The sequence below is a fragment of the Tachysurus fulvidraco genome, chromosome 3, assembly GCF_022655615.1.
Source record: "Tachysurus fulvidraco isolate hzauxx_2018 chromosome 3, HZAU_PFXX_2.0, whole genome shotgun sequence".
Lineage (NCBI taxonomy): Eukaryota > Metazoa > Chordata > Actinopteri > Siluriformes > Bagridae > Tachysurus > Tachysurus fulvidraco.
In genome coordinates, this window is record NC_062520.1 from 26416567 (window position 1) to 26442293 (window position 25727).

The 25727-nt window shown below is 39.7% G+C and overlaps 2 protein-coding genes across 2 annotated transcripts; both read left to right on the forward strand.

The window, feature by feature from the left end:
• The first annotated feature begins 9167 nt into the window (after positions 1–9167).
• Positions 9168–11477, forward strand: apoeb (apolipoprotein Eb). The gene is made up of 5 exons (XM_027153430.2): positions 9168–9257; positions 9547–9616; positions 9929–10082; positions 10291–10578; positions 10669–11477. Exons 2-5 carry the CDS (start codon positions 9574–9576, stop codon positions 11027–11029), a joined length of 846 nt encoding a protein of 281 aa, XP_027009231.1. The 5' UTR covers positions 9168–9257; positions 9547–9573; the 3' UTR covers positions 11030–11477.
• A 5917-nt stretch (positions 11478–17394) lies between these two features.
• Positions 17395–18762, forward strand: apoc1 (apolipoprotein C-I). The gene is made up of 4 exons (XM_027148757.2): positions 17395–17470; positions 17995–18080; positions 18189–18327; positions 18476–18762. Exons 2-4 carry the CDS (start codon positions 18026–18028, stop codon positions 18534–18536), a joined length of 255 nt encoding a protein of 84 aa, XP_027004558.1. The 5' UTR covers positions 17395–17470; positions 17995–18025; the 3' UTR covers positions 18537–18762.
• The last annotated feature ends 6965 nt before the right edge of the window (positions 18763–25727 follow it).

The following is a 25727-nucleotide window of genomic DNA, read 5'->3' on the forward strand; positions in this document are numbered from 1 at the left end:
TAATATTTTGTAAAAAAAAAATCCAGCCATTCTGCCAAGTGGCACAACAGAAAAGAATTTGCCATATTATCTAGATATTGTGGTTAAGGCTCTGGGTTGTTGAATGGAGGATCGGGGTTCAAGCCCAAGCACTGCCAGGCTGCCACTGTTGGGCCCTTGAGCAAGGCCCTTAACCCTCCCTGCTCCAGGGGCGCTGTTTCATAGCTGCCCCTGCACTCTGACCCCACCCTCCTCAGTTGGGATATGTAAAGAAAAGAATTCCACTGTAATGTATGTGTGGCGATAATAAAGACTTCTATATTGCAAGTTTGAGTCCTTGGCTATCCAGACCATCCTGGCTATTGGCTATGCTCTCTCTCTCTCCCCTATAAAGCATGGTAACAATTGCCAGTCATAGGCATCTGTGGATATTAAACATTTAGAAGTAGCAGAGAGTGCATTCCTCTGAGTTTGTAGGAACAATTTGTAAAAAATATGGTTTTAGTGGAAGCCTGTGATAGCCTTTACATATGAGTCTCCGGTTTGCAGCTGTTGTTTGATAGAGAAAAGGTGCCTGATGGGTGGGAATTGGACAATACAAAAATTAGGAAGAAACAAAAATATTTTTGTCCAGTCATATTCTACTGGCAAAGAGATACTAAATGCTGACTGTAGATAACATAAACTTAAATACCCTGATACCCTTCCTGATGCAACCATCCCATTTTATCCTGGCTTGAGACTGGCAATGAGAATTAACCCCTCAGTGGCTGGGTCAGTTTACTGCTCAAGAATCAAATACAGGCTGAGGAAAGCGGCATCCTGCACCGGACCACCAGGGACAAATCCTAGTAAACAAAAATATCTCACAGACCATAAGCAATAAAACAACAATAAAGCAATCCGATACAATGTCCACCAAGCACCCATCCATCCATCCATCCATCCATCCATCCATCCATCCATCCATCTATTATCTGTACTAACACTTATCCTATTCATGGTTGTGGAGTGCTTGGAGTGACTGTCGAGTGTCAGTATCAAACTGTCCTTTTATCTACAGTATTCTACAAAAGGTTGTTGCACAACAGTTGCACTCATACATACATAGGAATATTTATGACCTACAACTTCCCCCAGATCAGAGCTCTGTCTCACTGCTGGTGATGCTTGACCTTACTGAAGCTTTTTAAACATTGATCATATTATTCTACTTGATAGACTAAAACATGTTGTGTAAAGTTAAGGGAACAGCCATCTTCTAGCTTAGATTGTATCTGACTGATTGTTATCAGTTTCTAGTTATAAATGGTGACTTTGCATCTATCTGGTTTTCTCTCTCTCTCTCTCTCTCTCTCTCTCTCTCTCTCTCTCTCTCTCTCTCTCTCTCTCTCTCTCTCTCTCTCTCTCTCTCTCTCTCTCTCTCTCTCTCTTCATGCTACTAGTGAGATACCAGTCACCCACTTCTGCTCTCCCAACCTTCCAGATCCATTCTGATGCCTTACTTCTGAGTGGAATCTCATCACTTTATTTGTATAGCGCTTTAAAAAATGTCCCATTGTCTCAAAGCAGCTTTACAGAAGTATGGAAACACAAGAGAGAGAAAAAGAGAGAAAAAGAAATAATAATAATAATAATAATAATAATAATAATAATAATAATAATAATAATAATAATAATAAAAGAGGAAGAAGAAGAAATAAAGATAATAAACAAATAAATAAACAAACAAACAAACAAACAAATAAAAGTTTAAAATTTAAAGTTTAATTTTAAAATAAATTTAAAAAAGCAATAAATATTGCATATTTACCAGTCACTTCCAAAACAGTCACAACCAACAACACACAATTAGACAGCTGCCAAACGCTGCAAGTCAGGAATTGTCTCCACAGGTCTGTTTTTGTTATCTGCCTTTCCCTTTTTCTATGCCAATAGTTCTTTCTCCACACAAAGCAGCTCTACCTGTCCAGTGTCTGCAAAACATCCATAGGCACATGTCTCAACACAGAAGGCAAAAAAACTGATGAGATCATGACTGGTTGAAATATAACAAAGACCACTTTCATAATTCATACAAATTTATATCTTTAGTAAAAAAACCAACATAAAGCTCTTAACATGAAACACAAAATGCCTTTATGACTGAAAGCCAGTCCGGTAGTCTAAAGCTACCTACTATAAAAAAATAATACACAAACTATAATCAAATTTAAACACCATTTAGCATAGTAAACTGTGACACTACAAATCCATGAACAATTTGTACATGAAGTGCTCAACTTTATGAATTATTATGATTTACTTTATGATTATTTCAGTTAGTAAATGTGCATTGTCTTTGTTTCTTTATTTGTATAGCAGATACAAAATAAGTAAAGGTTTGATGAGTTAACTCATTTTGTTGTTTAAAGCAATACAGATGCATTTCAATACCATTAATGTTTGTTCTTCTGTCATGATTAACATGCGCTTGAAAAGCACAAAGCCATAAATATGTCCCAAATGTCCCTTAGCTCTTTAAGACTTCTTGAAAGTAATTCTGATCTGATGCCGGGAAGATGACTTCTCAGATTCAGATGTCTGCACTTGCTGACACAAAACAGCTGAGCGCCCTTTGACCTGATTTGCAAAGCCAGTCGTAAAAACAGTGAATAATGCAAAAAGGAAAAAAAAGCAGAAAGCACCCACATCTGTCGCAACTAAGCATTGAATCATAGCCAACTAAACAAGAGCATAACACAACAGAATCTGGGGTTACAAGAGTTCATACTTTTCCTGTACATTGTTCTACATAATGTTTTGGGTTACTCTTTATTGTTGAACACAGTGGGATTTTCAACATAATTCTGTCACTCTCTAAATATCATATTCTTACAGTAGTAAAACCTAAATAAATACATTTGCAAGAACTGTGTAAAAAAGGTAAACTGTGTAAATTTTTTTTTTAATAGAATATTTCTTGCTGTGTTCCAGGTGTGTTAAATCCCAAACCTTGTGACCATGTATAAGAAAGCAAACATACATCTCAAAATACAAATTATATAACACAGAGACATATCAAGCTGTATCTAAAGGACAAAAAAAAAATTACAGGCATGTTTAAACCTGTTATGACGACCTAATCTGTCAGCTACAATGAGTATTTGTTGACTGCTTATATCAAGGCATCTACAGGGTGTCCCAAAAGTCCGCTTACATACTGTATCACACTCAACACTGTTGCCAAACTAATAAACAAATGCAAAAACAAGGTAAGTGTTGCAGAACAACCTACTGTAAAAGTGGACGTCCACGAATATCCCAACAACTTATGTGGTGCTGGCGTACGTAGTCCCCTACGTTTGGAGACTTTTGTGAAAATCTGTATATGTCTGAAGGTTAAAGCCCCCCCTTTTTTTTCACTGGTCAAAGTGTAATGATCACACATTTTAACACCTGCTATTTTCATGTAATTCACAAAATTAAATAAACCCTCAGTAAATATCTGATTCCAGCTGGAGTTATATAACCAGTGTGTAACAAGACTTTATTCGAATCATAAACTGTAGAGATTCAGAAAGCAGTGGTTATTCAGATTGTTGCATAATGAGTAAACATGGTTGTGATTATTATGTACTAGCAAAACACACAAAGACACATCTGTAATAAGACATTTATAGTATGTACTGTATAACGTATATGGTCCCAGCCTATAAGAACTTAGCCACCCGATGGCCCAACAGTATACAGTAAGAGTTTAACAGCATACAGTACGCATTACCTTGTGTGAATGAATGAGCACTCATATATTATTAATTGTTTGAGTGCTTACTTGGCTGCCAGTAGAGCACATTCACACCCTGCACCTCAAAGTACACCTTGAGTAAATGTACAATACCGGTGTCGGTGCTGGGTTTGCAGATCAGCGTAAATAATCCACAGATAATTAATGAACATTAATAAATAGGACAGCAAAGCATGCACCAAACAAACATAATTACATATGTATGGAATCCCATGCTGATAAAAAAAATAAACCAATTTCAGTTTGTACAAAAACAAACAAAAACAAAAAATAAACCATATTTATCGGTAATGTGTTCATAGCACTTCCTGTGAATTCCTTTCAAAAATAATTCTACTAGAATCATAACTTTATTTTAGACATGTTTGTTTTTGTTCCAAATTGTAATTATGAGGGCAGTGAGATATTATCTTGTGCGTGCGCTAGCCACCCACGCTTGCTGAGTAAATTGCACTTACAGGCATTGTTCAAACAGTAGCATTTCTTCTAAAAGAAACACAGATGTCTGCCTGCCATGGCTTGGGATTTTCCATTCTCAGTCACCAGCGGTATTCGAGGTGAGGGATTCACAACACTTTAACCATGCATGTATGGGGCTATAACACACTGATGAAGAAGCTAATGACAAGCTGAAAAAAAAAACCATTGTCTAATGCTTAAGACAATGTGTATAGATTTAAAGCCTTATAGTATCACTGTCTCATTGACCTTTGAATCTGTGGAATGTGACCCTTGATCCCTGACTCTCTAAATTGCCACATACATTACTTACATGCATGCAAGTGACCTTATTTCACCCAATGGGTGCTTGGGTTTAAGAATCCCACCATGACAAATGTTGGTTCACTCAGACAATGTTGTGACAGTCAGATACATCAACCATCTATACGACACAAAGCTGAGCAGCTCTCTTTTGCATTGCAAGGTTAGCCACACTGAGGGAAGCATATTTACCAGGGCTGTGAAGTCATGGCACAGTTGCATAGCATGTATTGACATTACCATTTACTATATGTTTTCCTCCTGCACCACTGCATCTTCACACACTGTGCAGAATATTAGAACTATGTCACAGAATTCTGGACCTGAGATGCCCAGCAAGACCTTGGTTTTCCACCAATAGTTGTCATGTCACTCTGGGACCTGCAACTCCTGAATGCAAATGAATAACTGCCTTTTTGACAGCAATTATTTTTTGCTTGTAAATAAAAATATTTGGAGAATGCATACTCTGGTGATAAACCCTTTTTCCCTGCATATATTAATAGAAGACTAGAAGACTCTGAAATTACCTTGTCGTTTATTCAGTGAATCGTGACCATGGTCACATAAACCATCCGTCACATGTATAACCTTACCTGGACGTATTGGTGACGGAGTTCTTTGATGCACTCACTGTTCCTTTCAAAAGGAACTTTGTATAGTTGTTTCATTCGGGCTCTTTGTCTAGCTAGAGTCTGAGAACTGAATGTTATGCTGATTGCTGCAATGTTCCCAAAGACAAGGTTGTCCTCTACAACCCTGGACTGAATGTCCTTCAGTTTTGTTTCATTGTCAGCAATCACCATTTTGACAATAGCAAGTTCCTGTTCTTCATTCAAGAGCTTTCCTCTGACCCCTGAGGGAGGTAGACATGGAATCTTTAGAGGGACAGAATACAGTTACATATTAGAGACCAGATGCATACAGTCACTCTAATAGAGTAAATGGTAAAATGATTTGCACTTTGCTGTAGGAGAAGCAATATGCTGCCTGTTGGTTTCTCTGAAAATACGGACATTAACATATAACAAAGTTCATCAAATATCCCGGCTGAGATTTTGCTGTACTCGTTCACAAGCCTCTCTGTATGATAGCTGGTGGTTTATGACATGGTCAATGATAGTAGCTCTTATTTGATCAGTTACCCTAGATCTGAATCAGCTGTGATTTATATATTTGCATAAGTGCAATAAGCTATTTCTCATTAGCAATGGAATAAAATACAGGGAATATATTTGTGTTTCAAATCACAATATGAACAGCTGTTCACTTTGACTTTAGCCTATAATAAGTTACGTTTAGAACATGATGTTATCTGTTCTGACATACAGTATGAAAGCATTTGTAAATTTGACTGTAAAAGTACATTAGTCTGGTCTTGGTTGAGCTTGTGTGTAAAAGAAGTTCAAGCATTTTAAATTGGTGTTAATTGTATGCATTTTGTATCAAAGCAACAAGAAATGTGTTAATTGTATAGCCTACAATGACGGATGTTGAGCTAACCTTGTTAAGAGTTTAGGACACTTGTTAAAAGTATTGAAAAAACTGTCATAGCCATTGTAAAAAACTGTAATACATTTAGAATAAACAGTCAAAAACAAATATAGCTGAATTCCAGAAGCTAAATATGAACATAATATACAGAAATGTTGTATGTGGTAGATGTACACAGATTGGTATATTCACACTTATAAACCTGCATGTTATTCTACTATCAGAGATGCCATGTGATGTGCCATGTGAAATAATATAACAGGCCCGTAGCCAGCCTATTGATTTTGGGGGGTGGGGGGTGGGGGGTGTCTTTTTGCAGTTTTTCTCCTCCTTTTGTATTTAATTATAAGGTTCAAATACTTCATTTTGTTGACCTTTTATGCACTAATTTGTGCTGGATTAGCTTGTCTGCACGCTTTTTGATGCACCTAAATTATTTACTGCATTGTTGTCAAATTTTTTCATCATCATTTCTTGACTCTCTGTCAATGCCTCTTTGCTTGTTGCTGTATTTGTCTTGACACGTGTGGATTTAGTACACTGGTCAGTTCCAGTCTTCTTGGGTGCAATTATTACGTAACTAGTACGTCGTGTGTTCACTGGGTAGGCATCGTAAATCAATTAATATACTAATCATTCCAGATCATTTACCTCAAGCGGTCCGCTCTGAAGTCAGAGGAATAAAGACGCACACCGAAGGAGAGAAGCATTTCCATTGGCTCCAGTCTGTCGGTATTGGCCAATCACAAAAGTCGATATTGCACAGCCAATATCACTGAATATCCCACTATGTTTTATTATTATAATTACGCTACGTTTGGGGCACACACAAACACACACACACACGTCCAGCTACAATAATGTATAATATTAATTTGAAACAGCAACCCAGACTATTTGTCAAGCATTGATTAAAACAATGATGACAGTAAAAAATACAACTTAAATTCTGGACCTTTGGCCTGGGGGGGTGCGTTCAAACCAGCTGAACCCCTTCCCTGCCCACGGGCTTGTATAATATTGATATTTGGTAGATGTACTGTATACGTATATTCACATAATATATTCACGCTTATAAACCTGCATGCTATTCTACCATCAGAGATGTCATGTGATGTCAACTTTCTTCATGTGGTGCTTGTAAAGGGAAGTTTCAAAGTAGTGAAAAGGGTAATCTCTTTTAACCTCAGTTAGACATGACATCAACTTAGCCTTTAAAAAAATATCTATATTTTTGCTGACACTCTTCATTATTGTTCCCGAATAATCATGCCTGCAGTTTCCTAGTTCATTGGGCATTTCTGAAGTGCATGTAAGAAGAAGATAAATTATTGCCATGCAACTTGTTTGAACATGTTTTTTTATGCACTTATCTCTAATGTCTATAAGCTGACATTTAATAGGTGTACTTTATATTGAAGTGGCATTAGTGAGTATTGTAAGGCAACTCAGGTCATGTAATCAGTGAACAAACTTCCAAAATGTAGTTTATAAGCAGAATTCTTTTTCAGATCTTAATAAAGGTATGGATTTAACAGACGTGCTTTCAAATGCTTTTATTTAAAACAACGTAATTAGTTCGAATCACGTTTTTTTGAGTAACAGTTAAACAGTTTAATGTAGAAACAGCAGTCCTTCAAATAAGTTCATCAGTTTATCCCTTTGGGGGTAAACACTGACATGGTGCAACAAAAAAAAAAAAATTGTTGTACAATGTTCTCTAAATTGACCTCAGCTTCCAAAGCTGTGTTTTGTTCTTTGAGAAATAATGAGCCTGTCAAAGGTATGGGCTGCATGTGGAGTAAGAGACAAGCTAGGACAAGAGGCTTATGTTGTAGGGTTTATAGAACATTTAATCAATCTCCTAGATGTATATGAGCTCATAAGTAGCATGTAAAGGACACTAAATCATACTAATGACTTGCACCAGAATACCTCAGGCTGTTTTAACCAAGTCAACACGCATTTTAATTCAAAATCTAGTAGTCCGATTTGTTGCACTGCCAACATGCATGTGTAGAGTGGAATTAGTGTGAATTTAATGTTACAATGACAGGGCCAATATATTTTTCAGGATAATATAATGATACTATTTAGTAGCCTTGTAGGTGTGAAAGAGCCCTGTGATCATTGTGGTACAAGAACACAATCCTAATCTATAAACAGATTAGCCTGCAAAGCACATGGCATCATGACAAATCACTAATCAAAGGTCAATTTATGCATTTACAGTCATGGCTTCAGATTAATAAATCCCATGATGTACTGTACCATGCAACGTATTAAACACTTAGTTTGAGTGTGTTATAAGTAGACATAGAAGCGTACCTACTAACTAACTAACTAAATAAATAAATAAATAAATAAATAAATAAATTAGTCCAATAATTTGTCATTGGAAACTGACCCTGAGCAGAGACAAACAGAAACCATTTGCATTCATGTAGGCAGAACTTTGGAGCCTATTACAAGGTACACACAAATGGTGATGTTGGCACTTGATATTGTTAATAGCCTTCACTTGTGAACTAGGCAACACAAAAAGCAAACAGTACTTTACTTAGGAAAGGAACAATTGGGCCATAAATATGTTAATGCATTAATGTTGCTGTTAATGTGGCAGCAATCCGGAGCCTAAATATAGAAGAAGGCGATACAGTGATAGACCCTTTGCTCCCCAGGCATTTAGAAGAATTGATGAATACTTAAATAAATAAATAAATAAATAAATAAATAAATAAATAAATAAATAAATAAATAAATAAATTCATGCAAGTTACAAAACGATTTAGAATCCAGAGAAGATAATTTTATTATTATTATTATTATTATTATTATTATTATTATTATTATTATTATTATTATTATTATTATTATTAATTTATTTTTTATAATCAGTTAGGGTCCAACTGCAACAACTAACTGCAAAACTGTTTTCTTTTGATTAATTAATCAGTAGTTGATAGAAATGCATGAATCTTAATGCTTGCTGTTTAGTAAGTTTCACTTATGAACCACACAAGAACCACAAAATCTCATGACGTGCTCAGAGATATTCAGGAGAAAAAAAATTGCGCAAGATGTTTTCACAGGAGTGCGTGATGCTGACTGTAACCAGACACGAACAAAGGGAACAGAAAATCTCGTGATCACGCTATTGTGAACGCGGCACGGAGAGTATAAAAAGCGCGCGCACCGAATCGCGTTCACGACTCGCAGCAAAGTTCTTTCTCAGGTGAGTGTAAAGGAGCAGATTTCTTTGCGTGCTTTTGTTATGCATCGTTGCTTTAGATCACTTTTTCAAAATGTATGAAATTAGATGTGCAAATGATAACAATCTATCTAATAATCTATTAGAGCAAATTATCTACTTGTGTCCTCTTTATCCTATATTCTGTTTTAAAGGCTTATAAATGGAATTAAATTGGATCATTTTATTTGCATATTTTATTTCGTTTTAATATGATACTGAAATGGACCTTTTGTATAATTGCATTCTTTCCTCATCCTCATCTTACCTCTAGGTGATTTTAGTTGGTCTGTCTATCAACATGAGGGCTGTTGTTGTGGTTCTTGCACTGGCAGTTATTGCTGGTAAGTAGAAAAGCCCTAATTTATTTATCCTTGGGTATGCATATAAATATTTAGCCTTTCCTATGCATGCACTACTACAATGCACACTAGCTAAACTTAAATAAAATAGTTAATAAGATGTTAGTAACCTTACCGACAGCCTTGTTATCTTTGTCATTGATTTTCAGATTTAATTAAATGTGAGTGATTTCATCAGATGTGTTAGAGTTGAGCCAAAAGTTTAATATGTAGACACAGTGACATGTTTTTGTTCCACCAGAACTCAATCAGGTTGATCTGCAATTTTTTTTCTGAATTTTCCCCATCTTCTAGGCTGCCATGCTCGCGCTGTGCTCCGGGCTGAAGAGCCTGTGGTCAAATGGGAAGAGACCGTGGACCAATTCTGGAAGTTCTTCTCAGAGCTTAACACTCAGAGTGATTCTATGGTAGAGAACATGAAGAGCTCCCAGCTCAGCAAAGAACTTGAGTAAGTTAACACAAATAACTAAGAGTGTGTTTATATGAAGAGTCTTGTAGATGTTTGTCTTCACCTCATTACGGGAATTGTGCTTATCATAGATTGTAGAAGTGTCAAATAATTTGAAAAAAAAAAAAAAGCTCATAAAGATTTCCTTCAATGTTGCTTATAATTCTAAACTTGTGTATCATGATCTGATTTCTTCTCCCAACTTTAGCACTCTGATCTCTGACACCATGGCTCAGCTGAATGTGTACAGGGAGAACATTGAGACCAAACTGGGCCCCTATGCTACGGACACCTCAGGCCAGCTGAAGGGGGAGCTGGATCTGCTGATCAACAAGCTGCAGAATGACATGACTGATGCCAAGCAGCGCTCCACCCAGTACCTACAGGAGCTGAAGACCATGGTGGAGCAGAATGCAGATGATGTCAAGAACCGCATCAACACATATACTCGTAAGCTCAAGAAACGCCTGGGCAAGGACACCGAGGAGATCCGCAAGTGAGTGTGAATCGGGAGCTTGAAGTAGTCACTGTGTTTTCATGTTAATGAATAACTGAAAAATCTCATTTGTTGTTGCACCTTTTCCAGCACCATGGCCACTTACCTCGGTGAGCTGCAGTCCCGTGCTGGGCAAAATGCTGAGACAGTAAAGAGCCATCTTGAGCCCTATGCCACGCAGGTAAAAGATGACTTCAGCAAGAAGTTGGGCACCATCACCGAGATTCTGGAAAGCCAGGGACAGGGTGTAAGCCAGCAGCTGGAGGAACAGGCCTTCGAGTTGAAAAAGCAGCTGGAGCAGACCGCTGACAGCCTGCGCGCTTCCCTCGAGGGCCGCATCGAGGAGCTCACCAGCCTCATGAATCCCTACACCGAGAAGTTCCGTGAACAGCTCCAGATTGTCATGGATAAGATCAAAGAGGCCTCAGCTGCTGTCCCTGCCCCATTGTAACAACACAAATGATAACACAATGTACCAAACACAAGCAGAGAAAGTGGTGGCAATATTAGTTTGATAAAATTTGTTACTGATGCTTTATAGTCTTCATGGTGTGACAGGGAAGCGAGAAAGTGGAAAGGGAAAAAACTGGACATGGCTTCTTAATGACACATGGAATACTGTAATTAATCACCATGTGGGCTTTCCTCAGTATTAATCCACTCAATGATGCTTCTTAATGTGCAATAGTATAAATACTTGGCTAGTCTTGTCTCTCAAGTCTTTTAGATTGCATATACCTTAGGTGTGCATTTTGGGTTGACCGCAGGTTTAAAAAAATGTCTTCATAATACAACCAAACCTCATGGAATATTGTCCACCATTTCAATTATAAGATCTACAAATAAATGTGACAGCTCTTTCTGAACCTGTATGCAATAAAAATGGGTAATGGATCAAATATGTCTTGGGTGTTTTCTCCTTTGTCCTTCTCTCTGCCTACTTACTACTGTTATTGTGCATATTAATCCATCATGATGAACCTCCACCATATCCAACTTGCCAGATATAATAAACTTTAAATAAAAATAACACATCTGATGTACGTCTTGTTTAGCTCACACTAGGGAAGAAAAATAAAAGTTTTAATAAGAGCTGAATCATTCATTTGTGTTTTATTTCTACTTTGCCTTTAAAAAAAAAAAACACTAGATGGAGAACAAGCTTAAACTTGTAGACCCTGAGAAACACCAAGGCTTGGACAGAAAACTGTTCCCGTGTGTAATTATCTTAAATTTGATCTCAAACAAGAACTGAGTAATGCAGGATGTAGGAGGATCATCGTCTCCTGTTTAGGGATTAAAATGATCAGCTTTTCTTTTGTACCAATTTTTGCAGATTTTTTTATATTCTGCACACAACAAACATCCCTCAACCTGTCTTTGTCACGCCACCTCGTTGTGTTTCCAGGCTTACATAATTAGACATGTATGGGCAATGTCTGCTCACATCAACCCACCTTATGAAGTATAAAGGGAAAGTCTATAGTTCATGCTGATTTCATATGAAATATTTATAATCCTTGGCTTCTAATTAATAATCAGTCATCAGTTAGTTACAGAAAAGGTGTGGCATGGATGTGTAGTGAGACTGCTACAGTGTACTCACCGCTTTCAGCAGCGACAGACTCTTATAGGTGAATTTCACTTGGCTATTTAATACTACTTACAGTAAGACACTGATGATCGAATCTCAACAGCATCCCTGTTATCTCAATCTCTATCTCAAACTAGACCTCATATAAATCATATAATCCTTTTAAACCTCAAAAACATCTCCTTCTACATTTCTACATTTCCTTTTGGTGTAGCACGTGTGGAAGCTCACCCCTAGCAGTTAAAGGGATATGTTAAAATCATTTTCTCCCACTCTTATTGCTGCTGGGGACGTGTTGAGAGCTGCTCACACATTCCAGTGGGTTGCCTGCATGTCTGCTGGGATAAAGGCACATGCTGTCCCTTTATTTCTGTGAATCAGAGTTGCTTTTGTACAATTTAATCCTTTCTATCTGTCACACACACGCACACACACACACACACACACACACACACACACACACACACACACACACACACACACACACACACACACACACACACACACACACACACAGAGAGAGAGAGAGAGAGAGAGAGAGAGAGAGAGAGAGAGAGAGAAATTAGAGGCACCCTCAGTCACAGTGATCAAATAAAAATCGAAAGAAAAGGCACTTATTGTGAATGTATTTTGAATGAGTTTTAGATCAGTTTAATAAAATGAAAGTAAAAAAAATCACACACACACACACACACACACACACACACACACACACACACACACACACACACACACACACACACACTCACACACACACACACACACACACACACACACACACACACACACACACACACACACACACACACACACACACACACACACAAACAGAGCAAAATTTACAGCTCAAATATTTCCTCTCCTCCTCCGCTTCAGCATGGTACCTCACTCTGGAAAATACACACACACATACACACACACACACACACACACACACACACACACACACACACACACACACACACACACACACACACACACACACACACACAACCTGTTGCAGAGTGAATTTATACCAGTAGATGCCACTCTTTCTTTCAGTGGATCTTAGAATGAATTTAATATTAAAAATAAGACATAAAACATAATTAAAAAAAAAAACAGAACAGTAATATGACAACAAACAACTGATGGTTTGAGATGCTATTTTTTGTTTGCGAAATCCTTTTATTAATACAACAATAAAAAGGAGGAAAGAAAAAGAAGGTTTGAGCATAATAGAGAGGAAATGTATTACAGGGATCCAGAGAAATGAATCAGACAGAAGTGAATAAATGAAATCAAATTGGATTAAGAACAAGAGGAGATGCATGGTGCTAAAATTCCTTCCTCTAATTAACGTACGAGAGAGAGAGAGAGAGAGAGAGAGAGAGAGAGAGAGAGAGAGAGAGAGAGAGAGAGAGAGAGAGAGAGAGAGAGAGAGAGAGATTTAATCCCTTTTTGCTAAGGAGCTGCAGGGGTCAGATGATTTGCTGGGCGGATAAACAGCAAACTGTGAGCATTCAGAAAACCGTGGCTTCATTTGAACTCTGCAGCTTTGTCACACACAGGAGTGTAGTAGAAATGAACTGTAGTAACCTGAAGAAATGCCAGGATGTCCCCAAAAATTTTCCCTTTCCAGATAAACACAGCAATTCAGATTTCAGAATGAATTTCTTTTTCATCCACAGATGCTATACAAAACAGATATGCGTTTGTAGAAATCTTGATTTTCTTTGGTATAGGAATGTTTTCATCATAAAGGGAAGATGGAAGTCTTTTTATTAAAAAAAGAAAAAAACTCTTTCTTTACTTGTTTTTCTCCATAAGGTACATTTGGTGCAGGTCCAGACCTGCAATCTTCATGCCCCATGTCACAAACAATCTCATCACATGATCTCTCTCTCTCTCTCTCTCTCTCTCTCTCTCTCTCTCTCTCTCTCTCTCTCTCTCTCTCTCTCTCGCTCTCACACACACACACACACACACACACACACACACACACACACACACACACACACACACACACACACACACACACACACACACACACACACACACACACACACACAAAGCAGCTTGATGTTACACATTCATAAGTAAATCTCAGAGCAATTTAAAGAAGGTGACTAACTCCAGTCTCCTAATGAATGACCCAGCACCCTCTGATGTCCCTGGATGATTGCACATTTAAAAGTTCTAAAAGCCCTACACATAACAAAACTGTGCAGTTCATTCCCCCAGGCCTCAGCTTTTCATATTCACAACCCAGAGGTAACTGCAGTTCACTGCCTCTCGGCATGACTCCACCATCCGTAACATCCTCATGTGCAGAAAGATTCACTTCCCTTTCTCTTAGACTAGACTTCACTAAAAAAACTTTTTTTAGCACTTAAAGTAGACTAAACAACAGCCATGATGAAATCAGGCTCTTGATAGACCTCGACATGTTCCTTAATCATAGAAAAAAAGGAAGAGAACTCAATCAACAGGAGAAAGAGGTCAGCATTGTTAGCATATGAAATATTTTGATCATAAAAAAGTATTCAGGACTTAAAAAAAAGAAATTAATTAATTAATAGCATTATATCATTTTAAATGAAGTTAACTCATTCATTCATTAATTCATTCATTTTCTACCGCTTATCCGAACTTCTCAGGTCATGGGGAGCCTGTGCCTATATCAGGCGTCAAAGGGCATCAAGGCAGGATACACCCTGGACGGAGTGCCAACCCATCGCAGGGCATTTAAATGAAGTTAGTTTTATTTATTTATTTATCTATCTATCTATCTATCTATCTATCTATCTATCTATCTATCTATCTATCTATCTATCTATCTATCTATCTATCTATCTATCTATCTATTTATTTATTTATTTATTTATTTGTTCTTTACTTACTCTTTCTTTCTTTCTTTCTTTCTTTCTTTTTTTCTTTCTTTCTTTCTTTCTTTCTTTCTTTCTTTCTTTCTTTCTTTCTTTCTTTCTTTCTTTCTTTCTTTCTCTTTTTCCGGTTTCCTCCCCCGGTCCAAAGACATGCATGGTAGGTTGATTGGCATCTCTGGAAAATTGTCCGTAGTGTGTGAGTGTGTGAGTGAATGAGAGTGTGTGTGTGCCCTGCGATGGGTTGGCACTCCGTCCAGGGTGTATCCTGCCTCGATGCCCGATTACGCCTGAGATAGGCACAGGCTCCCCGTGACCTGAGGTAGTTCGAATAAAGCGGTAGAAAATGAGTGAAAGTGAGTGAGTGAGAGTGAGTAAATGTTTTGAGAACCACATCAAACTTTTCCACTTGTTTTTTAAATAATCTAATAATGAATAATCCAATCATGGAATCAAAACAATCAAGTCATTTAAATCAATAATTTCCTACCACTAATATAACCAAATGCCCTTCTGATGAAAAGAAAAGCACCCTGATGAAAACAAGTTTCTTAAGAGTGGACTTTTGCCCACCACATGCACAACACTGCACTAGATAAATAAACTGATGTAATCGTTCGGAAATGTTTTGAGAACGGATTCAGTGTCGACGAGCTACAATTTACCCACAGCTAAACAAAGTTCTACGGATATACAGTACCACATCGTTCTGTTCTCATTTACGTACAATTGTGGAACAACTTTTCCAACAAACTGAGGTACAATTGCTAATACTGATGCGAATACGGATGCTTTCCTTCAAATGCTTTCAAATGTCTTCAACCTCTAATACACAAGTATATAAAAGGTATTTGGATTAAGGACAGCGAGACTCTGTGAGATAAAACTTATCAGCATCAGTAGCATCTGTTTCACTTACATCAGCAAGAAAACCTACTGATGCCGCTACAGATCAGATCGGAGGCCTTTTGTTATTTGATTAGTCTTCTACACGGCATGGCATACAGTAGTTGCTTGAACTCTGGTATATGTTAGTACATGCAGATAAACAACAGTGAAACGAGAGCAGCTGATAAAACTCGTCTGTATCTCTGGACGTTATAGATAAAGCTTTTCTAATCATATTCTGGAGTATTTATGAGTTATATTATATAATCAATTGCTCAACACAATAATACAACAAACACTGTAGGTTAAAATAGGACGTCAAAATCATTATGACTTCTTCTACTTGAAATCATGTATATTCTAGCGTCTTAGTGAACCGAGGACCTTAAATATGTAAGCTGACATCAGTGTCGGCAAATTATCCTTAAGAAAGCGGAACTTTCTGGACTGTCACTGTAACTCTGGACTTGCACAACACAGTGCCACTTTATACACTTTATACACTCCATACACTATTTACACACCATACTTCACCTGGACATTCTGACACTTTAACTCTGGACTTGTACAGCACAGTGCCACTTTATACACTATTTACACACCATACTGCACCTGGTCACTTTAAGGACAATCTTTAATAACCATACACATTTATATACATATACATAAATATACATACACATAAATGTGTATGTATATTTATGTATATGTATATTTATGTATATGTATATACATTATCTCATATTATTCATATATTTAATATTTTTATATAGTTTTTTTAATATAATTTTCTTACATAGTTTATACTTTCTGATTATTTTATTCTCATTTTATTTTTTTGCTTTTTTATCCCTTTTTATATTCTTTATTCTTATACCGGACAGTTGCATAAAGCATTTCACTGCATATCGTACCCTGTATGTATGTGTATGTTACAAATAAAATTTGATTTGAATTGATTTGAAAGCGCCTCATGGCCACATTTGCAGTAGATGACACTTTAGGAAGTCAATACAGGCTTACAGGATTACAGTAACATTTTAGTGCTAGATGTTTATCGTTTTTCTTTCTGTTTTTTTTCCCTCTTACAGAACAGAGTCTTTTTGATTTTGATAACAAGTGGACTTCACACCATTCCACCAAATAACACCATTCTTTGCCAACAGTATAGTGCACTGTATAGGCATGAGATATGGGTCTCAAAGGTTAATGATAATGCATGACCCAGTTACTCATTTTGATAGCTAACTAGTTATAATACAGTACATGCAGACCCCATTAAATCCAGCAGGCAGCACTGTGGGCTCTTATGTAACTTTACACAAAAACAGTCCTCACCCCATGCAGCAAAGTAGTCTGCTACATGAAAAAGAAGAGTTGATAGGGCTAAAAGGGAAATCTGCAAACGGTACAAAAGGCCTTGATAGGTCAGAGGTGATGGCCGGTAATGATGTCAGCACAGGCGAAGGGCTATATATATATAGCCGAGACGTCTGTCTGCTTAATAGGCTGCTTCTCTCTGAACGTCTGGAGGAGGACAACACAGGTACAATTCTATTCAGGCTAAAAACAAAAACAAACAAAAAAAAAAATAATGCAGTTGTGTTAATTTAGCCATAACATTTTAAGCATTTAAAAGTATTTAAAGTATTTTTTTTAAGTATTCAAATTCAAATTGATTTGTCACATACACATACAGAGTACGACATGCGGTGAAATTGAAAAAAATGTTCTTTTAAAAAATTTTTTGGTGACATCTAAGAGAAACCACATCCTGGCCTATGAAAAACAGACATAGGAATATAAATATAAAGAGCTTGTGCATCCGCAATCGTTCAAAAGTCACTTTCAATAGCAGTATGATATCGTAGTACTTATCCTATGTATTTACTAATATTACACACTTTTAAGTTGCTCCATTTGGTTTATTGGAACTTTAGATGATTGTTTTTACTTGATTAGCAGCATGACTGGCAACATAGTAAGTATTTAATGTCAGTTTTGTGAAGTTGTCAGAGTATAATGAAAAAAAAATCTATATTAATTTTATTTGATGTATGTTTGTAATAGATTTTTTGGCAGGAAAAAAAAGAACTGCAATATGAAACTGTACCTGGCTGTTGCCACCTTGATGCTTGTGCTGATTGCACAATCTGGTAAGACATTAAAGTTTCTACGTAACATCGATATTTTGGTGTTTCGACTGCTTTTCTTGGTGGCTTTGGTTCGATTGTTTTTGTAAACCTTTTATTCATCTTACACAGAGGCTGTAGAGGAACCCACAATTGAGGAGCACTTTGCCAATATCCAGGCAAAATTCCAGGAGTTTGGAACAAGCCTGTCCGAGAAGACCTCGACCGTCCTGAAGAAGCTTGAGGATAGCGAAGTTCTCACCAAGACTAAGTAAGATCAATTAACACACATGAGCAAACGGTTCTACGTTGATCAGACATTGTCATCTTTCTTGTTTTGAACGAAGCAGTTTGGTTTGATTACGACTTGACATCTCATAATAGTAACCTCTGACATATTGACATTTGTCTGCCCTCAGGAATTGGTTTGTAGATAGCTTTGAAAAGGTGAAGAACAAGTTGGATGAAGCCTTTAGCTAAGCTTGAGTAAAACCTTGTATTCCCTGCCAACATGACATCTGAACCTCCATGCCTTGTCGTGCTTGAAATACACAGGCTTTTGTAACCTCTACAATGTGGTGATCCACTAAGTGATGATCTGTGCAATATCCTGTCATTATTATAAGCAAATAAGAATTCCCTCAATTTCTGAAAATGTTCTAATAAAACCTGGAACATATCCAAACAATAAAAAAACTAAACCATCGTTTGACTCGTGTTTGAACTTTATGAGTATTTTTCATTTTATTTCACTGTATTTAAAGGGTTATATGTCATAGAGGATACATGCTACTGGAATAATATACTTTTATGTCATTTATGATTTCAATATGAAATGGATAATAAAAAAAATAAAATAAAAAGCAAACCGATAAGTGTACATTTGAATGAGCCAGGTGACCTGAACATGTGCATAAAAAAGAAAGATTCTGATTAATGGACTCTTGTTAGGCCTTTAGTATAATTCTGTGATAACGTATTCAAATATTGTTCCATGTTTTTTAATGGTATGAGGTTAGAAAATGACCCCCAATGATCAGGCCACTTGACTTTATCAGGTTAAAGTCACTATTTGATTTCTGTTAATAATCATCGGTCTTGTGCAGTTAAATCAACACCCCTTTCTCAGAGCTATTTGGGGTACAGAGATCTGATTGCACAATTGGTTGAATTTCTTTTAATCCAGTGTGCTGATGTAAATAGCACATGTTGTCTTCCTTTCTGTTATAAGGGTCAAGGTCCCAATAACTGGTCTGTATTAAACTCTCTAGAATTTTGTTCTTATTGCAGCTAAAAGATCAATACAAACCTCATAATAAAAAAGGCAAACAACATAAAAAATAATTAACAATTATTTTTAAATATTCATTCATAATTTCCAAAAAGTCACAAGTCTCTCAAAAAACTCATAGTGCTGGTTTGGATCCATGACTAAATAAAGTTAGCTGCGGCAGGAGCAATGTCCATGAATTACATTTTAAAGTAAACCAAACTAAACCAGAATTTGTCTATGTACAAAGCCTAACTTTAAATACCTAGACTTTTTCTTTGTTGCGTGTTGGCTATAATTTCAAACCTACCCTAATCCAGGTACATGATGTTATCATTTTTAGCAAAATGCTGTTTAAATTGTTCTTAAATGTAGTAAAAAAAATTTCAAAGTATCCCCTACTTATAACCATAACATAAATTTAAGGACAACGGGGACATGTGTAGCATAACATATACAGTGAAAATAAAAAAGCAATTAAACAAAAAGTATTTAAAAAAGTTATTTTTATTTTCATTGATCAAAATTTGAAGGAATCTTAGCTGTGGTCTATACGAATGTACTACTAGAATGCTTAAAAAAAATAAAAGGCACGTCAACAAAAGCATTGTGTTGTATGAAAAAGTTTGATCAAAATTAGAGAAGACCATTGTAGCACAAAGAGCTAAAATCTTTGAGAGTTACCGTTGCAGAGGCCATTGCTTTTAATGACGCATCTTAGTGATGACATCACTAGTTTCTTACTCTGCTCTGGTGTGATCTTGGTCCACTCTTCTTCCAGTCTCCTCTACTGTTCAGGCCATACTGGGTTTCTTAGCAATAACTTTGTTTCCAAGGATTTTCAATCAGGTTTAGATCAGGACTTTCATTATACTTTTATCCAGAACATCTAACATTTTAATCTTATCTTATACAACAGAGTTATTGACTGTTATTCTTCTGCTAAGTAGAAGTAGTTAGTAGTATTCCATTTTATGCTATTATTTCATGCTATTATTTCTGTGTTCTTAGGGATTCTTTAAGGATCTGCTTTACCTGTTTTGCAGTGTGACAGTCACTATTCATTGTCTTGCATGAAACCTGTGGTCTGATTAAGAGACGCTCTTAGGGAAGGAACTGCAGAAAACATCTCCAAACGACAACATTTTCAGCATGGTGTGTGGACAGATAAGAACTGGTTCACATTAGAGATGAAAGCAAGTTAAATTCATTTGGGTTAGATCGAAAACATTAAGTTCTGGGGAAAGACTGAACCCAAAGCATGTGGGTGGGGGACGGAGTGTCATGGTTCGGGGATCTTGTGATAAGATGTCAAATCTTTTTGATTTTAATTTATGGAGGTTTAGACTCATTTCAAATGACCAGTCTTAATTTATATTGTTAATTAGATCCAGCACCCAAAGATAGATAGATAGATAGATAGATAGATAGATAGATAGATAGATAGATAGATAGATAGATAGATAGATAGATAGATAGATAGATAGATAGATAGGCAGACAGACTTGTGGGACCCCAATCAGTCTATAACACTTTGATAACAGGTATAGTATAGCAGTATGGCAGCTTTAGTCTGATATCTTGATCATTCCTGACCAAAGACACACTATTCTTGTAACTTACGTACTTTTTAACTTTTAATTGTATTTTTATGTCATAACAACCAGGGCTTCATATCTTCTCAGCGGCACTCTTTTTCTATGTTTGCCTGTTACAAACAATTGGTATATAATGCAGTTTCTTATTTTTTCAGTGTGGCATGGTGATGTAGATTAGGTTAGATTAAATTTTGCAGTTTGACATCTAAGCAGAAGTGCAATAATCAGCAAGTGCAAGATGTACAGTATTTACAGTATGAATACAGTATTCACAGAATGTACAGGATAATACCTTTGCAAGAAAAAAAACCCTTGGAATAAACTGGTTTTATGCAGTAATTTGCCATAAAATATGATCCGATCGTCATCTGATTTACAACAATAGACAAACACGATGTGCTTAAGCCGACACCACACAAACAATTCGAATCCCTCGTGTCTTTATTGAACATACCTATTAAATATTCACAGTGCTGGAAGAAAATGTAAATACAGTTGTCACGATGTGACACGGTGAAACAAAAGCGGGTGAGGATCCAAACGCAGTTTAAAGGTTTTTACTAAACAAAACACAAACAAACAGGCAGGCAACGCGGAACAAACAGGAAACGGGAACATGGACATGCACACACCAACAATGACCAACAACATTGAAGTGAACAGACAGAGTATATATGGTGAACGAGAACCAATCACAAAACAGAGACAGACAAGGACTAGGACAAAACACCTGGGGAAGAGAATGAATGTAATTAGTGTCCATGGTAACAGATAGGTGGGCGGGGTCAACAATTAACATCAGGGAGAGACGGCAGACAGAAACAAGGGGAAAACACAGACAGACACATTACAGAGCCCCCCCCCTACGAGCGGCTTCCAGACGCTCCCAAGTCAACAAAACCCAGTTCAGGCGGGTGGAGCAAAGGCACAACCAGGGTGGGAGGGCGGGTCGGGTTCGTGTAGTGGTGGCCCCGCCGAGCAGGAGGCCGGGGCGGCGCCGGCCGAGCCGGAGGCCGGGGCGGCGCCGGCAGAGCCGGAGGCCGGGGCGGCGCCGGCAGAGCCGGGGGCCGGGGCGGCGCCGGCAGAGCCGGAGGCCGGGGCGGCGCCGGCAGAGCCGGAGGCCAGGGCGGCGCCGGCAGAGCAGGAGGCCAGGGCGGCGCCGGCAGAGCAGGAGGCCAGGGCGGCGCCGGCAGAGCAGGAGGCCAGGGCGGCGCCGGCAGAGCAGGAGGCCAGGGCGGCACCGGGAGAGCAGGAGGCCAGGGCGGCGCCGGGAGAACAGGAGGCCAGGGCGGCGCCGGGAGAACAGGAGGCCAGGGTGGTGCCGGAGGCAGAGCCAGAGACCAGAGCAGGACCGGAGACCAGGGTGGTGCTGGAGGCGGAGCCAGAGACCAGAGCAGGACCGGAGACCAGGGTGGTGCTGGAGGCGGAGCCAGAGACCAGAGCAGGACCGGAGACCAGGGTGGTGCTGGAGGCGGAGCCGGAGGCCAGAGCAGGACCAGAGACCAGGGTGGTGCTGGAGGCGGAGCCAGAGACCAGAGCAGGACCGGCGACCAGGGCGGTGCTGGAGGCGGAGCCAGAGAAGAGAGCAGGACCGGAGACCAGGGTGGTGCTGGAGGCGGAGCCAGAGACCGGAACGGAGTTGGCAGCCAGGGTGGTGCTTTGGGCCTATGAACAGGGACAGGAGGTAGAAGGGCTGGCAAGTCCAGCGAAGCAAAACACAGGGAAACAGAAACATGCATAGGTTCAGGCCAGGCAGAGAGTTCAGGTAGTTTGGGTGTCATGATGTCGACCGCGTCCTCTGACTCAGTCATTTCGGTCGACCCGGCCGATTCTGCTGGTTCCGTCAGCTCGGCCGGTTCCGTCGACCCGGTCGGTTCGGCAGGTTCCGTCGACCTGGTCGGTTCGGCAGGTTACGCCGACCCTGCAGGTTCCGTCGACCCGGTCGGTTCGGCAGGTTCTGTCGACCCTGCAGGTTCCGTCGACCCGGTCGGTTCAGCAGGTTCCGTCGACCCGGTCGGTTCCGTCGACCCGGTCGGCTCGGCAGGTTCCATCGACCCGGTCGGTTCCGTCGACCCGGTTGGCTCGGCAGGTTCGGCAGGTTCCATCGACCTGGTCGGTTCGGCAGGTTCCGTCGACCCGGTCGGTTCCGTCGACCCGGTCGGTTCGGCAGGTTCCATCGACCCGGTCGGTTCGGCAGGTTCCATCGACCCGGACGGTTCGGCAGGTTCCTTCGGCCCGGTCGGTTCCGTCGACCCGGACGGTTCTGCAGGTTCCTTCGACCCGGTCGGTTCCGTCGACCCGGTCGGTCCGGTCGGTCCGGCAGGTTCCATCGACCCGGCAGGTTCCGTCGACCCGGTCGGTTCCGGCGACCCGGCTGGTTCCGGCAACCCGGCTGGTCCAGCTGGCGGCTTAGGGATGCCGGCCGCCCGAGCCGACCTCATCGGGGTATCCGCCAGTTTGGAGACCAGCCGGTTAGCACGGACCTCAGCCGAGCTCGCCGGTACGGTAGCCATGGGAACTGGCTCAATCACGGATGTGCACGGGACTGGTCTGGGCGGAGGCACTGTGGAGCATTCGGGCGTCCGTGGCTGATTCCACTCTGTGGCCCACGGATCCCGATGCTTGCTGCCCCGCCCCCCAAAAAATACTTACGGCCGGCTTCCGTCTCTACAGTGCTCACGCTCAGCGTGGACCCGTCCAGGAGCAACGCCAAGTTGACGAACTCCGAGAATGTCTTTATTTCTCTGGTAGACGGCATCAAATACCGCAGGATCTCCCTTAGTCCGTGCTTAAAAATGTCTTTGAGCGCCTTCTCATCGAAGTTGACCTCGCTGCACAGGTCCAAGAATACCTCCGTGTACTCCTCAACTGGGGCGTCCTCCTGACGTAGGCAAAACAGGAGTTCTGCTGGATCCATTGGGGGTTGGTCGTTCTGTCACGATGTGACACGGTGAAACAAAAGCGGGTGAGGATCCAAACGCAGTTTAAAGGTTTTTACTAAACAAAACACAAACAAACAGGCAGGCAACGCGGAACAAACAGGAAACGGGAACATGGACATGCACACACCAACAACGACCAACAACATTGAAGTGAACAGACAGAGTATATATGGTGAACGAGAACCAATCACAAAACAGAGACAGACAAGGACTAGGACAAAACACCTGGGGAAGAGAATGAATGTAATTAGTGTCCATGGTAACAGATAGGTGGGCGGGGTCAACAATTAACATCAGGGAGAGACGGCAGACAGAAACAAGGGGAAAACACAGACAGACACATTACAACAGTAGACTAATTACTTCAATGGAAGCTAATTATGTCAGCCCTCAAACCTGGGGTTTTAATTGATTAAATACATTTGAAGGTGTGGATTAGAACTACTTTGACTGATAAAAGACACTCAAACATTAAATGATGTGAACAATGCCTTGCAAAAATGAACTTTCTTAAGACTTACGATCAAGAGTAGGGCTGAAAGGGGATACAAAACAACCTTAAAGTGTTTAGACATCCATCAGTAAATGGAGACAGTTTAGTACTGTGGCTACTCTTCCTAAAAGTGGCCACACAGCCAAGATGACTCCTAGAGCACAACGCAGAATGAGTTGAGTACCTTTGAGTAACAGCTACAGGCTTGAAGACATCACTGGAACGGGCAAACATCCCTAAAAAAATAATATACGGCTTTTCGAGTGGCCCAGTCAGAGCCCAGAACTTAAACCCATAGAGATGTTCTGGAATGACCTAGAATGATGCTGCCAAAGGAGATTCGACCAGCGATCAACTCCAAGGGTTCCCTTAATTTTTTTCCAGCACTGTGAATGTTTAACGGGTGTGTTCAATAGTCACAAGACATTCGAGTTGTTTGTGTGTTATCAGCTTAAGCACATTGTATTTGTATATTGTTGTAAATAAGATGAGGATCGGATCGGATCAGAAAACCAGTATTTTTCTTGTAGACTGTATGCTGATGAATATGCTATGGACAAGTTATACAAGTTGGTTGCTATAGACAAAGTGTAATATTTTATATATTATATTGACAAATATACAGGTGCTATTAAAATAATATACCGTGGTTGTGGGTTTGTGTCACCAGGAGTTCAGAACGTAGACATCCCTTGGAAAATGGATGTTCCTTAGTCTACTTGTTTTTCTCCGGAGGTTCCTGAAGCACCTACCAGAGGAAAGGGGGACAAACAGTCTATGGGAAGGGTGAGAGGAGTCTTTACGCAAACAACATTTCCTTTGAATGTTTCTAGTGGTTGGAAGTGAAGTTCCTGTGATGCGCTGGGGGGTTTTCACCACGCTGTGCAGATCCCATACCACACTGTGACACAGCTGGTCAGGATGCTCACAGCAATGAAAGTTTGCCAGGATGGCTGAAGACAGGTGATGTCTCTTCAGTGTTCTCAACAAGAACAGGTGCTAGTGAGCTTTTCCAACCAGGCTGGAAGTGTTAGTGGTCCAGGTCTTCCGAGATGTGGATCACCAGGAACTTGAAGCTGGAGACACCTTTAACCGAAACTCATTGATGTGGATGGGGGCATGTGTTCCTCCTCTCTCCCTGAGCTCCTTTGTTTTTCATGTTGTTAAGGAGCAGGTTGTTGTCAGCACACCATGTGGCCAGCTGCATTTCCTCTTCCCTGTAGGCTGTCTCATTGTTTTTGGTGATGAGGCCAATCACTGTGGTGTCGTCAGCAATTTTGATTATGGATTTTAGATCCGTGCACAAGCCTGCAGTCGTGAGTGAAGCGGGAGTAGAGGAATGGTCAGAAAGCCCATAATCCAGTGACA

Excerpts from the sequence above, each read along its gene's own strand:
- apoc1 (XM_027148757.2), top strand. The coding sequence starts at position 18,026 with ATGAAACTGTACCTGGCTGTTGCCACCTTGATGCTTGTGCTGATTGCA. Across the intron at positions 18,081-18,188 it reads TGTGCTGATTGCACAATCTG|AGGCTGTAGAGGAACCCACA; the intron begins GTAAGACATTAA and ends CATCTTACACAG. Across the intron at positions 18,328-18,475 it reads GAAGTTCTCACCAAGACTAA|GAATTGGTTTGTAGATAGCT; the intron begins GTAAGATCAATT and ends GTCTGCCCTCAG.
- apoeb (XM_027153430.2), top strand. The coding sequence starts at position 9,574 with ATGAGGGCTGTTGTTGTGGTTCTTGCACTGGCAGTTATTGCTG. Across the intron at positions 9,617-9,928 it reads TGCACTGGCAGTTATTGCTG|GCTGCCATGCTCGCGCTGTG; the intron begins GTAAGTAGAAAA and ends CCCATCTTCTAG. Across the intron at positions 10,579-10,668 it reads GACACCGAGGAGATCCGCAA|CACCATGGCCACTTACCTCG; the intron begins GTGAGTGTGAAT and ends CACCTTTTCCAG.